This window comes from Ambystoma mexicanum, chromosome 5q (assembly GCF_040938575.1).
Source record: "Ambystoma mexicanum isolate Mex_15411 chromosome 5q, UKY_AmexF1_1, whole genome shotgun sequence".
Taxonomy (NCBI): Eukaryota; Metazoa; Chordata; class Amphibia; order Caudata; family Ambystomatidae; genus Ambystoma; species Ambystoma mexicanum.
In genome coordinates, this window is record NC_090933.1 from 810,724,065 (window position 1) to 810,737,252 (window position 13,188).

Genomic DNA, 13,188 nt, shown 5'->3' on the forward strand with positions numbered 1-13,188 from the left:
CCCCATAGGCAACATCTTTTTACTGTGTGTTACACAACACCTTCAGTGCAGTGACACAGGGTTGTCTTTTAGACTTCCCAACTCAGACTCCATTTTCTGGGACTGACTACTGTCTCCCAGAACAAGTAAAGTTGCCATCTACTTTATTAGTCTTTTTAAAATCCACAGACCCAGTACAAACTATCTTACATACAGAACTGGAAATGGTTACCTGTTATCCCTTTTTGTCTGTTTCTCACGGAACATTGTTTAATTTCCTTTTCATTAAGATTTGGCTGGTGGCAGTGGTAACTACCCTATTCTTTCTACCGCGTTTTTTAAAAATAGCGTTGGTATTGTTTTAGGCTATCTTGGTAGCCTCGAACTTAAACCCGCTGGACCATATTTACTTTTATACATTTCCAGCTGGGTTTATTCACCATTTCTTTTTGTAAAAGTGTTTCTTGTGTTTTACTCTGCGCGCCAAACCAGGTTTGGTTCCTTTGTTCACCGTCCTTTCGCGGGCTTCTGCACAAAAGCCATCTTTAGGTGCCTGTATGTCTGAGGGGCACAGGATGTGAGGGAGGGGTTTGAGACTCCCTCCACAGGGTCTCCTTGGAGACCCATATCGCACTCTGGTATGATTGGCTGTGGTGACTGTCCCGGCGGGACAGCCCCCCTGCTGTGTGATTGACAGCCAGGCTGGTTGAATGGGGGAAAACTGCATAAAAAGCAGGTCTCTGGGACTGAGAAGGCAGAGTCGCCACTGGATCGAGAGAACCGAAGAGAAGCTGAAAGAAGAGGAAGACTACCACGACTGAACCTCCAGGTGAAGCCCTGCTGCGGGTCCAAATCTCCAAACTTCAATGACAGAGAAGATCAAGGAATTTTCTTCCCTTGAGCTGGTGGGAACAACCAGTTCGCCAGACTGCAAGCCATGCCTCCCTCCTCTGGTCGAATTTGCTGTGCACAGTTACAGTGAACCGGATAGCCAGGAAGGTCGGACCCTGCCTGGGTTTTAAGGAGCGCATCTTTTATTCGTCGTTTTGCTTCGCTGCTGGTTTCTTCCCTGGCCAGTGCAGGAGCCTGCAGTCTTCCTCCTTCTTGTCAGTCTGACAGTCGCTTCGGGAACCGTGAGCCTGCAGGATCTGCCAGGAACATCTGCCGCAGCTACAGCATTCTTCTGCTCCAAAGGTACTGTGCTAACCTGGTTGTTCGTTTCATCCAGCCGCGGTGAAAGTGTGTGAAGTCTTTCGCCAATCCGAGGGCTTGTCCTTCTCTATTCTTTAAAGTAACTTTTCGTCCAACCAACTTTGTTCTGAACTCTTGGCAAAGACTTAACCGTGAACTACCCTGAACTGTGTGATCCTCTGCAAAGACTTTGGTCCATTGACTTTGAGCCAGGCTCCTTGATTTGATTTCCTCACTGTAGTTCCTTTTTCAAGATTGCCCTGCTTATGCACTTGTTGGTGCTGCTCAATTTCTGTCTAACTTTGTCTTTCCCTCCCTTTTAAATTACTGGAGTGCCATTTTGCTCACACTTCATTTTGAGCCTAACTTGTCCAGAATCTATTGGGTGTGGTGTAGTGTATTAGAAACATGATTTTTCAACTGCTTGATAATAGTGAAATGTTTAATAACGGAGATGTAAATAAATGTATATTATTTTACTCAAAAACCTTGAGTCAGTGTTTGCTTGAATCATAGTAATTGCTGTATCTTGTGTAACTATTGATACTGCTCACTTTACTCTTGAGATAAGTATGGCTACTCAGCCATCGCTACCACTTTACTGTGTAGTACAGGCTTGTACCAAAGGTGAATTTGTACTGTCACTTGTAGTCCTAATTGTGTGTGCTGTTCCCAAAGGGTACTGCATATAATTCTGCCTAACAACTCCCTCCATATTTCCCCACTTTCCTGTAAGATGAGAGCTTTGTGCTCTGTTCCCGGTGCTCCTTCCTCCAGAAGGTGCTGCCATAGAAATGGAAAAGGGACGTAGTCCCCATTCCTATGACAGTGTCCATCTTTTCTGTTTTTCTCAGGAGACTGGCGTTCGTCAGAGAAAAACAAAACACTATTTGAACCTGGGCAAACCCCAGGGTGTCAATAGCTATCACCCCCTCATCAGGGTGTGTACATGGCTGGTAACAGCCCACAGCCCTCGTAGAGCTCTAGGCTCAGGCTGGCAGACCATTACCGTCCATGTATGCCCCTGACTCGGAGTGATTGCTATAAAAATGAACAGCGAAAGGGCCCAACTCATGAAACACTATGTGGCTGCAGAGAAGAACGTAATGCCTGAAACATTTTGGTTCCACTTTCTCAGTGGTGAGGATAATGCCTTCATTAGAGTCGAATTCCCTATGGGTCACATTTAAAAAAAAATCTCTAAATGCAACTGGCCTAGAGAAGAAGAGCAATAGGTTGGGGGAAAGTAACACAATTTTTTGATTGTGTGGATTTTAGAATTAAGTAATTTCTATTAATCAGAATCGTTCTCTAAAATGCTTTTATGAACTACACTGGTGAAATTTGATTGAAAGAATGTTTTTTATATTGTAATTCAAATATGTTCTATAATATAGAAGATTATTTTGTAAATCATATTTTACTTAATTAAATATATATATATATAGTGCCTTGAGGCATTTATTAGGACCTGCCATATAATGGTAAATCACCTAGTGAACAGCTGTTTGTTCACAATGAAAGGATGATCGCTGTCTATTGGCTATTGGATGCCATCTCACATTTGTCCTAAAGCTACAACTACAATTTAGGTAGCAAGACCTTAGCTAGGGGTCTGAAATCACATCGTTTCTGGAGACAAGGTATACATTTTTTCTTTGGAAAGGGAAGCATTATTGATACAATGTACAATTGACGCTAGTTGCATGACACACCTATTCATTATCCAGGATGTTGCAGAGTCCTGTCTTGATGCAATGTGCAGGCATTGTTCCAGCATTTGTTCTGTCTGTAGTTACAAGCTCAAAACTAGTTAATGAAGGCATGGGGTAAGAGGAGTGAAGGGTCCTTGGGGATACCAGGGTTTTTATTGTACAGCTGTAATTCACCTGTATATGAAACATGTTCATGATGCACTGTTCACTCTGTTATCACATTTTTAACTGATTTGTCCTTCAGACAATGAATCACACAATCAATATCTCATCCCTTTGTTATGACAAAATCGAGTTAGTTCATGCTCTGAAGCTGTGAAATTACTATGTCGTGCACTTTCTGATCATCTGATGACTTTTTGAAAATAGCTCAGTGCATGCAATGGTGTTATGTGTCCTTAATATTCTGATCTGAATTAACTATGTGAATGTTATTGATAAATTCAGTGATGTTACAGAGGCAGGTAAACATAATTTATTATGACACATGGGTATGGAATTGAGCACATTATCGATGGTATGTTATGTTGCTGATATCTGTCTTGTTTAATGTAATATTAGTCATAGAGCAATTAAGATTTTGTATGCGTTTTGCAAAGTGAATAGTGATTCTGGATGTGTGTTCTATGCAGTTTTTAAAGAATATGTTATAGCACATTGAATTCAGGATCATGACGAAGAACTTAAATGCATTTTTGCACAAAGTAGACATGTTTGGCTAGTTTGAGTTTGTGTTTTTATCATTGTTTTTATTGTATTATTATGTTCATTAATGGTTGCAGTGCTAACAAATTAAACCGAACTAAACACTCTTTTGCCATGTGAGGCGACTTGTCAATATTCATGGATTATCCTTAGCCAAATGTGACTGACGCAAGAATATATCCAGTGTGGGTGCTCTCTTGGAGTGGACATGTAGTATACATATATTTCTAGCAATGGAGTAAGATAATTTAGTTGAAACCTACTACAGTTATAAAAAACATTTCATATACAACTGATTTATGAGAATGACCCACACATGTCCAATGTTGGTGACTTCTCTGAAGTGTAGGCTCACAGTGCTACATGAGATGCATGGAAACACGATAGGGCCAAAGCACCAGTGGAAACTAGAATCACGATACACAAATATTGTGAATAATTATTTAAAACAAAGTTACAGAAATTCAGTTGAACTACTTTTAATTATCAGTTCAAGAGGGAATATCAAGAGATACCTGATTGACCAGATGCATTATGGTCTAAATATGTTTCAAAACAGAGAACAAAACAGATAAGACTTAATCTTCTTCTATCTCTCCTGAGTGTGAAGTGGCTTGAGTGGCAGACATCAGGCTAACAAGAGATAACAGTGATTAGCATTTTACAACAATCATTTATAAGAGCAGACATATATATGTTAGAACAGGGATTGCTTTTTCTTCCCAAACTCTGGTGCAGACTGATGCATTGTTTGGAAACTAAAATTAAAATTCAAAAAGCCAACCAACAACACAGATTGAGAATTATATTGTGGAACATTGATGGAATAAATTCCAAAGTACTGGATCTTGACTGGTGTTTGTTTATTTCTCATTTTGATATTGAATTCCTACAAGAAATAAGCATTAGGGCAATTTATTTTGCCACCTTTGATATTTCTTTTAACCCCAGCCATCTTTAAGGCGATGACCAAAGTGTGGTTTACTGTCTTTTGTTTCAGTGAGAAGGGCCAACACTTTTACATTAATATCGAGTGAAGCTGACTGTCCAATTGATACAGCTTTTTAACTACCTCTGGCAAACAAGGCTTTATTTTTAATATCTATGATAACTTTATAGGAACATATTCCAGATATCAGTGCCTTGATAAACTTGACTGTTTGCTTACCAAATATGCTAATGATTCTGACCTCCCTTCGGAGCCAGTATTGGGCTACATAGCTGACAACTTTAATGATAGGTGGGGAAAAAGGCATTAAAATGAATATGGAGTATGTCGAGTACCACCCAGGATATTCCAGTCAAAGTATATGCATATTCAGGGAAAAAGATCAAATACCTTATTATTCGACTATAACTTATACATTTTGAATGCTTGGTTGTCATCAGACTCGCCCACTAAAGGGACGTTAGTTTGTACTTTTATCACCCCAATTTAAGAAGGTGTGCGGATGGGCCTCTGATCACCTTAACCCAGAGTAGACCCACCTCCTAAGAAGAAAGTGCATGTTTGTTCGTAAAGCAAGTTTATTGCACAAACAGCCGGGAGGAGCTAGATTACACTGTAGAGTCAATCTAACCATAGCTTCCTCGAACCACACAAGTTTACTTATTTTATACATTTTTTAACAGTTAAAAACACTCCTACATATTGTATTACAAATGCCCCCCCTACACATGATAAGTCAAGCCTATACAAAAGAAATCCAATCTTCTTTAATTCTCACGCTCTCATTGACCATGTTTATCTAACTACCAACATCAGCTCATAGTCGTAGCACACTCCTTTTTGAGATCCTTCCATGGTAGGCCATGACGTCATCCCCTGGTTACATATTTACACAATCAAACATAAATAATTACAAGTTCCAGCTGGCCTGGGACTTCTAAACCCAGACGTGATGCACATGCTCTTGCAAGGATACGTCAAACGATGTGAGGAGGGGAGAAATAAACAAGTTCCCTTTGAACTGGTGATAATTTTCTCATCTGGCCAGACTTATTGGCGTCCTTGTTCCACATTAATCTACACGACTACCAATTTAGCACACATAGCACCTGGGCATCTTTAGAAACTGATCAGAACCCATAATCCACTTGTCAACTCTGCCCAGACTTCACAGTGCAATGAACAACAGACTCCCATGTACTTAAAAAGATTGCATCTCCTTTCCACAATAGTGCAAAGTCGTAACCTACTCGTAGCTGACCATCCGATATTATTGCAGTTGCCCGCTGCCCTTCCTCAACCTTTAACCTTGCTAAACCAGTTTTCCCAGTCACACAAAGTGCATCTTGCCAACCCAGGTTGCAAGGCCTGCACAAACTATGAGAGTGCTTGTGGCATACGGATTTGTATTTTCACCTTGTACCACAAATGTCCCAAACATATGTCCCTCAAGACCCCCATGTGTGTATGTCTGTGCATGCATGTTTAAGACTACTGCATCCTCTTTACAGTGGTTTCACCATTGCAAATCTCCCTTCTCGTATGCGCTTATAAAGCTCCTGACTGCTCAATTTATAAGCACTACGTGGCACACCATCTCTACATTTTGTTTATGTTGCATCTGCAGTTTTGACCTTCATCTTTCTGCATGAGTGCCAATCTAAAATGTATCAACTTAAACACAAGATAACACTAAAAGTAACAATTATCCCATTCCCATTAACTACACTAGATACATGTTAAATTGCAATATTGCATCAACATTGCTATTCCCACAATGACCAATATGGTGGCGCTCAATATGAACCCCCTTTCTCTCATTGGGACCCCAACAAAGGACAACTTGTTATAGGTTACTGTTGCTTCTAAGTTTTAAGTTTTTGAAGAGCCTAATATTATTAACAATTCACTACAACTATCCTCAGAACCGATGAATAATCAATGAAAGCTTAAGTGGTCACATGCAAGTGATTAAAAAATACTTAAATATTAGTAGTGAGAAAAACATAAGATCTGCTCTAAAGATATTCATGATTTGATAAAAACTCGAGAGATTTGATACAAGCATTTGATTATTTGAAGAATGTTATTAAAAATGTTTTAGCAACTGAATGATATTTTAAAATTCAAATGCTTGGTTTGGAAAAGACTGGAGAGCCACCATGCCTTTCCTGTTAAAACTCAGATGCCACTTTAATAGATAAGAAATGAACGTGTCATAATGACAAATCCAACATTGCTAGGGCCATAAATGCTTTTGACGAGGAACCTTATTGGTGGTTACAACCACTCTGCCACACAAAAGTAGGCAGAATTGAACACTTTCAGAATCAAAAGTTATAATTTGTTGGATCAGTAAAAAAGACAGTAGTTCCAAGTACACCAGGTTTTATCACTACCTCCAAACTTAAGCTGCTAGAGTCAGATTCACACAACATTTGCATCCATTTACAAGTGCCCTGTGCATAATATGCAAGTGAACAAAACACATGTCCTCTCGAGAGGGTGGGAGGGGCTGATTCCAAAACGTGTGGCCAGATTGACTTTTGTGAATCAGCCCAACCACTGAATGCTGCCTGTTTGCTGGCAGAGGGATTTTGTGGAACTGGCTGCCTCAGATCAAAGCCTATCCACAATCACAACATTGTACACTTTGGTGCTTACATTATTTGTACATTCCAATTCTGAAACCAGTCTAAAATGTAAAAGGTGCAATGTCAGTGATCTGGCCTTTAATGGACCCAGCCTCCAACCTTGAGGGGCTAGTTGACCAAAGCCAAAGCTTGTCCAATTGTCACAAAGATGCCCAAGTCTTAGGTTTGCATTGAATGTCTGGCTGTGGACCCCTTGCACCCACATTCAGTCCATTCAATGCCCCACAAGAAATGTGAGTTCCTCGCAGTTCATTGTGAAATAGTCCTATTATGTAACACTGTCTCTCAGGTTACACCAGGGAATGAAAAAAAGAGTACAACGGCACATCTATAATTATAGATCCGATTTTGATACAGTATTAGTGACAATAAAAAGTGCTGTGAGTTGACTTGATTATCCATATTCATTGCTTTGAATTATCTTTTGCCGATTTATAGAAAAATAGATGATATTATGAACCGTAATCTCGTAAAACTGAGTACGGTATTTTCATGTTTTTTTCAGATGGAGAAACTCCGGGGTCTTTATTTCAACACTGAGAATGAGACTCCCTGCCGCATGGTGAACAATTTCCGCCCACCACAACCCCTGAATGGTCGAAAAGTATTGGCATCTTTCCCTCAAGGTTTGCATTGATCTGAGCTGGGACAGAAGGCACACACCATATGAACATACATATTGCCGGTGCCGTTCCACTGGATGGTCAAGTAGCTCTACCTCTGAGCTGGCAGTGTATTCAGTATGAAACGCAGATATTTTGTAACTTGCAAAGTGTCTGGAATTATAATCGTAAACAATGCCCATATATGGCCTTTTGGAAAAATGTTTATACATTACTTCTTGTTATGTAAGTATGCAACATACAAAGCTGCATTTTCTTAGTGCAGGGGTCTGCAAGCTTTGGCTCTCCTGATGTTTTACAAAGATAGTCAGCAGCGAGGGATGATGGGTATTGTTTTCAACAACATCTGGAGGGTCACAGCTCGCAGACCCCGGTGGCCAAGTGAAAGAATACTGATGCCCTCATTGTGAATTTGCCAGCATAACCTCTGGTAACAGCACTAAACTCAGTTACTGTGGCCGCATGCATACATGAGATAGTAATGGTAATAGTCTGCATGATTTAGAGTCATGCAGACTGAGTAGATATTACCCATTTGGGACACTGGACTCTTTTGGCGGTATACGGTATTACTACATGCAGTTTTACCACATAGATAATAACGCTACCATTAGCTAATTTGTGTGGAGATGGTTATCTCCACACACTTGCAGATGTTATTCTTGGTTTATTGCAATCCAAACCCATCAAAAGGTGCAAATACTGCCTGATTTACCACTACCATCAAACTCTTAATGATGCTCCTAATATTTTTAAATGTTAATTAAGCAAAATGTAATGAAATGCAGCAATGTAGGAACTGTATGATGCTATTTCAATGAATAAAACCTATTTTAGTATTCGGAAGTACAAATCTTTCAAACAGATAAATTAGTTGAGTATAATTGCCTAATCTCTAATTAGCTTTGGCACAGTCTTAAATGATGTGTTTTGTTTACATACTGTATTTTTTCATGAAAAAGCTGAATTAACCTAAATTCGGATACAACAACAGCAGATTTCATTAAACAATTTTTTCACTCTATTTTAAAATACAAAATAAAAAAATAAATGGTCTTGTCCTGAAATTATTGTTTGTTTGGTTATTACAATGTTATTTCACACTGTGGTATTAAATCTTTACCATAAGGACGTGTGTAGTAAACATAAAATATTGTCTGCAACTATCTGGATATATGTCTGCAGCTTTATGATTTTGAAATTATGTTTCTAAACTTCATCTGAAAACTTGCCTCTATTTTCCTCAGACACTGACATATATTTCAGTATTAACCCTTCGGTGTTACCATGAGGAAACATATATCTAGCCTTTACGTTTGTCTAATGTCACAAATGGGTTCTTTGTTTGTGTAGTTTAAGTTAATTTGTTTAAGAAGTGTAACAACTGATAAAAGCTAATGTATACTAATAAATGCATGTATTTGAACTGCTGGACAAGACTATATCACAGTGCCAATGTCATGTATCTATACAAGCTTTTGTATTTCTTGATTTATAGCAGCAGAACCTCTTAAGTGAAATATGATTGTTTACAAAAAATGTTATCTGGTAAGAGGATACATAATGAGTATCTTAATATAACATTACTATAATGCCATCAAGAGGTTCTCATAACAAATTGGTCCATGAAGCCGAAGGCCAACTAATTTTTACATGTTAGCAGAAGCGTAAGAGCGCATCGGTGGACTTTATCATGTGTTTTCTCCATAAGGGTCTATTATTTTGCATATTTACACATACACAATTCTAGATTTCCCATTGAAAAGAATCCCTTCTTCAAGAGAATATTATACCGCCAATGAGCTGTCGGGAGGATATCTCTGGAGCAATACTCTCACCTTTGGAGCATGTTTATGCTTTGGAACATGGTGTCAAACCCCAATCCAGTGCTGAGACGTTTATGATGTCTATCATTAAATATAACATAAATAACCAAAAAATAAATTAAATGGCAGGACCCTTGCAAGTGATGTAAATGTACTTAATATGGAAATATGGGCTTGAAGTTTACATTTTATAACTATGATATGTTGGCTTCAAAAGTCATGAAAAAAGGCAAGAGAAGTAGTTAATGAAAGCAGGAATTTGAGTATGGGTGAATCCTAATTGTTAGTCTTCAGTAATATGCATGTAAAATATGCTTCATATATTTCATTGAGTAGGTGGATTTTAAGGCGACCTTTCTTCAGTTTTTTCCAATGCTGCCATGTCCACAAAGCAGGTAACCCTGGGAGGCAGCCATGATGTAGTTATGGATATGTTTTCATGTCAGTGATGGTGGACTGTTGATGAAGGGATTGACTGAACTGATTCACGGCTGCTCTCTGGATTGCCCAAACAGCAATACACATTTCTGCACAGCTTTTGGAATGGAGAGCAAATTGTCTGTTTTGATTATTCAAAGTGAGTTTCATGTTTAGAGAACAATGATAATATTTCACCAATTTAATTAATCTATTTTTCCCGTTGGTTGACATCTATAATTCACAGTAATGCTGTAACTGCTGTCAGTTATACCATTTTCCCCAATTTCTACAGCTTTTCAGTTAATCATTATCATATTTACTTTATTTTGGGACTCAACATCCCATAAACATTAAATATACAACATGGAAAAGTGCAATTTATACACTTCAATTAGAAACCATTAATTACACTAAAATTAAACATATGATAACATTATTATAATCATTTTGCTCTAATCTTTTAGTCAAAAGTTATAACATTGGCAACACAAACATATACATGCAAATCAGGGAGAAGCAATAGAAAAAAAACGAAAATGCGTGTCTGCATTGGTGAAAACCTAATAACAGGATTGCATATTGTTCTTTTAATATGAAAAGCTTGCAGTATAGAAACACATGCAGACAAGAGTTTGTATGTCAGCAGAATTAGAGGCACATTTCATTTCAATATCAACCCTTCCATACCAACTCCCACAGGTTAAACAAAGAGGCAGGCAATCACGCCTGAATCGAAATAATATTATTTAGTGCCATTTATTTCTTACCATTTTTAAATCACTTTCTATATTGCTCCTTAGGGGCGAGAAGGCAATTTTCTTTAACACAGGAGTTAAACCAGGTTGTGAATTCCATATGGTCGCTATCAGCTACAAAGATTGTATCTTTCAAGATTACCGTAACATTAGCAGGAATGCTCTTTCGGTCAAGGAGCCAAATGTATAGTCACAAATTTCATAGAACGCTTAAAATATTCCATAGCCATAGCCATAAGAATGTGCCTGTTCCAAATCCACAATACTATCTGTGTTAAAGTGGCAGTATCATTTGCCCACATTCTTTATAGAAAAATATGTTGTTCTGCAATATTATTCATGATAACCGAGGTACCAAGCTCTGGATGGACCTTATGAGCAGACATAGACCTCAGACTGACAAGAAAGGAAGTAAATCACATATTTTCATTTTTTCAAATTTTCTTTACATTTGTAAAACCTCAGATACTAGATCTATCTTTTACTTGCGCTAAGGATTTAAACAGATATATCCCTAGGACTTAGGAAATATCTAGTTTTTCTGAGTTATTTAAGGCTCTAATAATGGCCCAATTGATTTGTAACAGACCCAGGGCCACTTTATCATTCTGCGCCTGCCATGACAGTGAATATGTACATTGAAGACCCAGGGAATCATAATATTTGCTCACGTACAAATGCTTATCATTACAGGATATGGGTTTGTATACTCTTTTGTTTTTGGTGACCATCATTATATTACATTTGTTTCCATTAACTTCCAGATCATGTGAAAATTCATAAAACTAGTACATGATGTAACCAACTTTCGTAAAGCAGACAGAGTCCTAGCTATTTGGACTGTATCATCCGCATACAAGAGTACAGGTATTCCTCTGTTCAAGGAGTATCCGGGGAGTATCCAAAGTATCCAAAGTGGCTACCTTTGAAACTTGTCACACAGAATTAACAAAAAAGTCAAAGAGCAGTAGTGGATGCCAACCTGATGAATAACTTTTGTAATCTTACGTGAATGAAAGAGTTCACCTTTGTGCCATAGCTGACTCTAGCATTTTAACTGAAATGCAGCGTTATTACAACTGCTGAAAGATATTCTGGATTCCCTAATTTTATTAATTCTTTCCACAACACTTCTCTGCTAACATTGTCGAAAGCGGAGGTAAGAGCCATGAATGCTAAACAAATCTTTCAACCAAACCCATTAACATATTTCAAGCAAAGTAAGAATACATTTAGACATTGCAACTCGTTCTTTACCTGTCCCTAAAGTCATATTGTTAGCAATCCAAAACAGGATTATTTCCTGCCCATTCTTCTAAATGACAGTAGATTACTTTGTCAAAAAGCTATGATGTACCATTATGCAGAGAGATAGGTCTATAGGGGGATGTAAGAGACTCAGAACTGTTTTTGATATAGGTACAATTATACTAGTACTCTATTATGTAGGTATCCTGTGCCTGTCCACAATGCAATTAAAAAGGTTGGTTAACCGGGGAACCCGAAGTGCAGGCATACTTTTGTATACATCAATTGGGATAGCATCAGCTTGGCCACAGGCTGTTTGATTAAAACTCTTTCAGCTTCTTTTTCACTAATTTGCAACCCTCCAAAATGTATATAACAAAAAATAGCCCCCCGAGTGTCTTGATTGAGTGTGGACAAGACTGTTTTATATAATGACTAGCTTAACTACCCGGCTTCACCCAAGATTTCAATTCTCAGATTTTTGAATTTCTGTTTGGTAAGTCTCACTTGAGTTCCTTCAGCAGTTTAATTGTTTTGTTTTTAGCAGCACACATTATCAGATCAGTAAGTCTTGCTTATGTTTCTTCAGTAGTATCATTCCTTCATTTTCAGCAGCACTAATTCTCTTAACAGCAAGTCATGTTTCAGTTTCTCCAGCAGTTTCGTTGCTTTTTTTTTAGCAGCACAAATTCTCTGATTACTAGGTCTTGCTTCAGGTTTTGAGCACTTTATTGTTCTGTCTGAAAGCATGTTGAATTCTATCACCTTCATGGTTTTGAGATCTACCTTCTTCAGAATGTTGATTATGTTTCAGCTTTTGATGTTTTATTTTGGTTCGGGTGGGATTAAATACTGCTCTCTTTTTTTGTGGCATTTCTGTAAAAATATATTTGTGTGATTAAATCCTTAATGAAAGCAGAGAATACAGAAGAAAGAAGTATTTTTGTTAAACATGGATCCTGATTCAAATCAACTGATTCAACTATGTCATCTTCAAATTGTAGCAAAATTCCATTTGATGTCATGAGGGTTAAGTACCCATCCTTTGCAAAATTTTGTGATAGAAATTAATCAGGTGTTGCTCATGTGTCAGCTTTGATGCGCGATGATGAGCACTTTCTCC

General features: G+C 38.0%; 1 protein-coding gene across 4 annotated transcripts in view; it reads left to right on the forward strand.

Moving 5' to 3' along the window:
- The window catches only part of LOC138497684 (carbonic anhydrase 2-like), a 260,205-nt gene extending 247,251 nt beyond the window's left edge, over nt 1-12,954 (forward strand). For all 4 annotated transcript variants that reach the window (XM_069621296.1, XM_069621297.1, XM_069621295.1 and 1 more), the window contains one exon: nt 7,699-12,954. In XM_069621296.1, the coding sequence (XP_069477397.1) occupies nt 7,699-7,830 (132 nt within the window). In that variant the 3' untranslated portion in view covers nt 7,831-12,954. The remainder of the gene's footprint in view (nt 1-7,698) is intronic.
- Nucleotides 12,955-13,188: the final 234 nt, after the last annotated feature.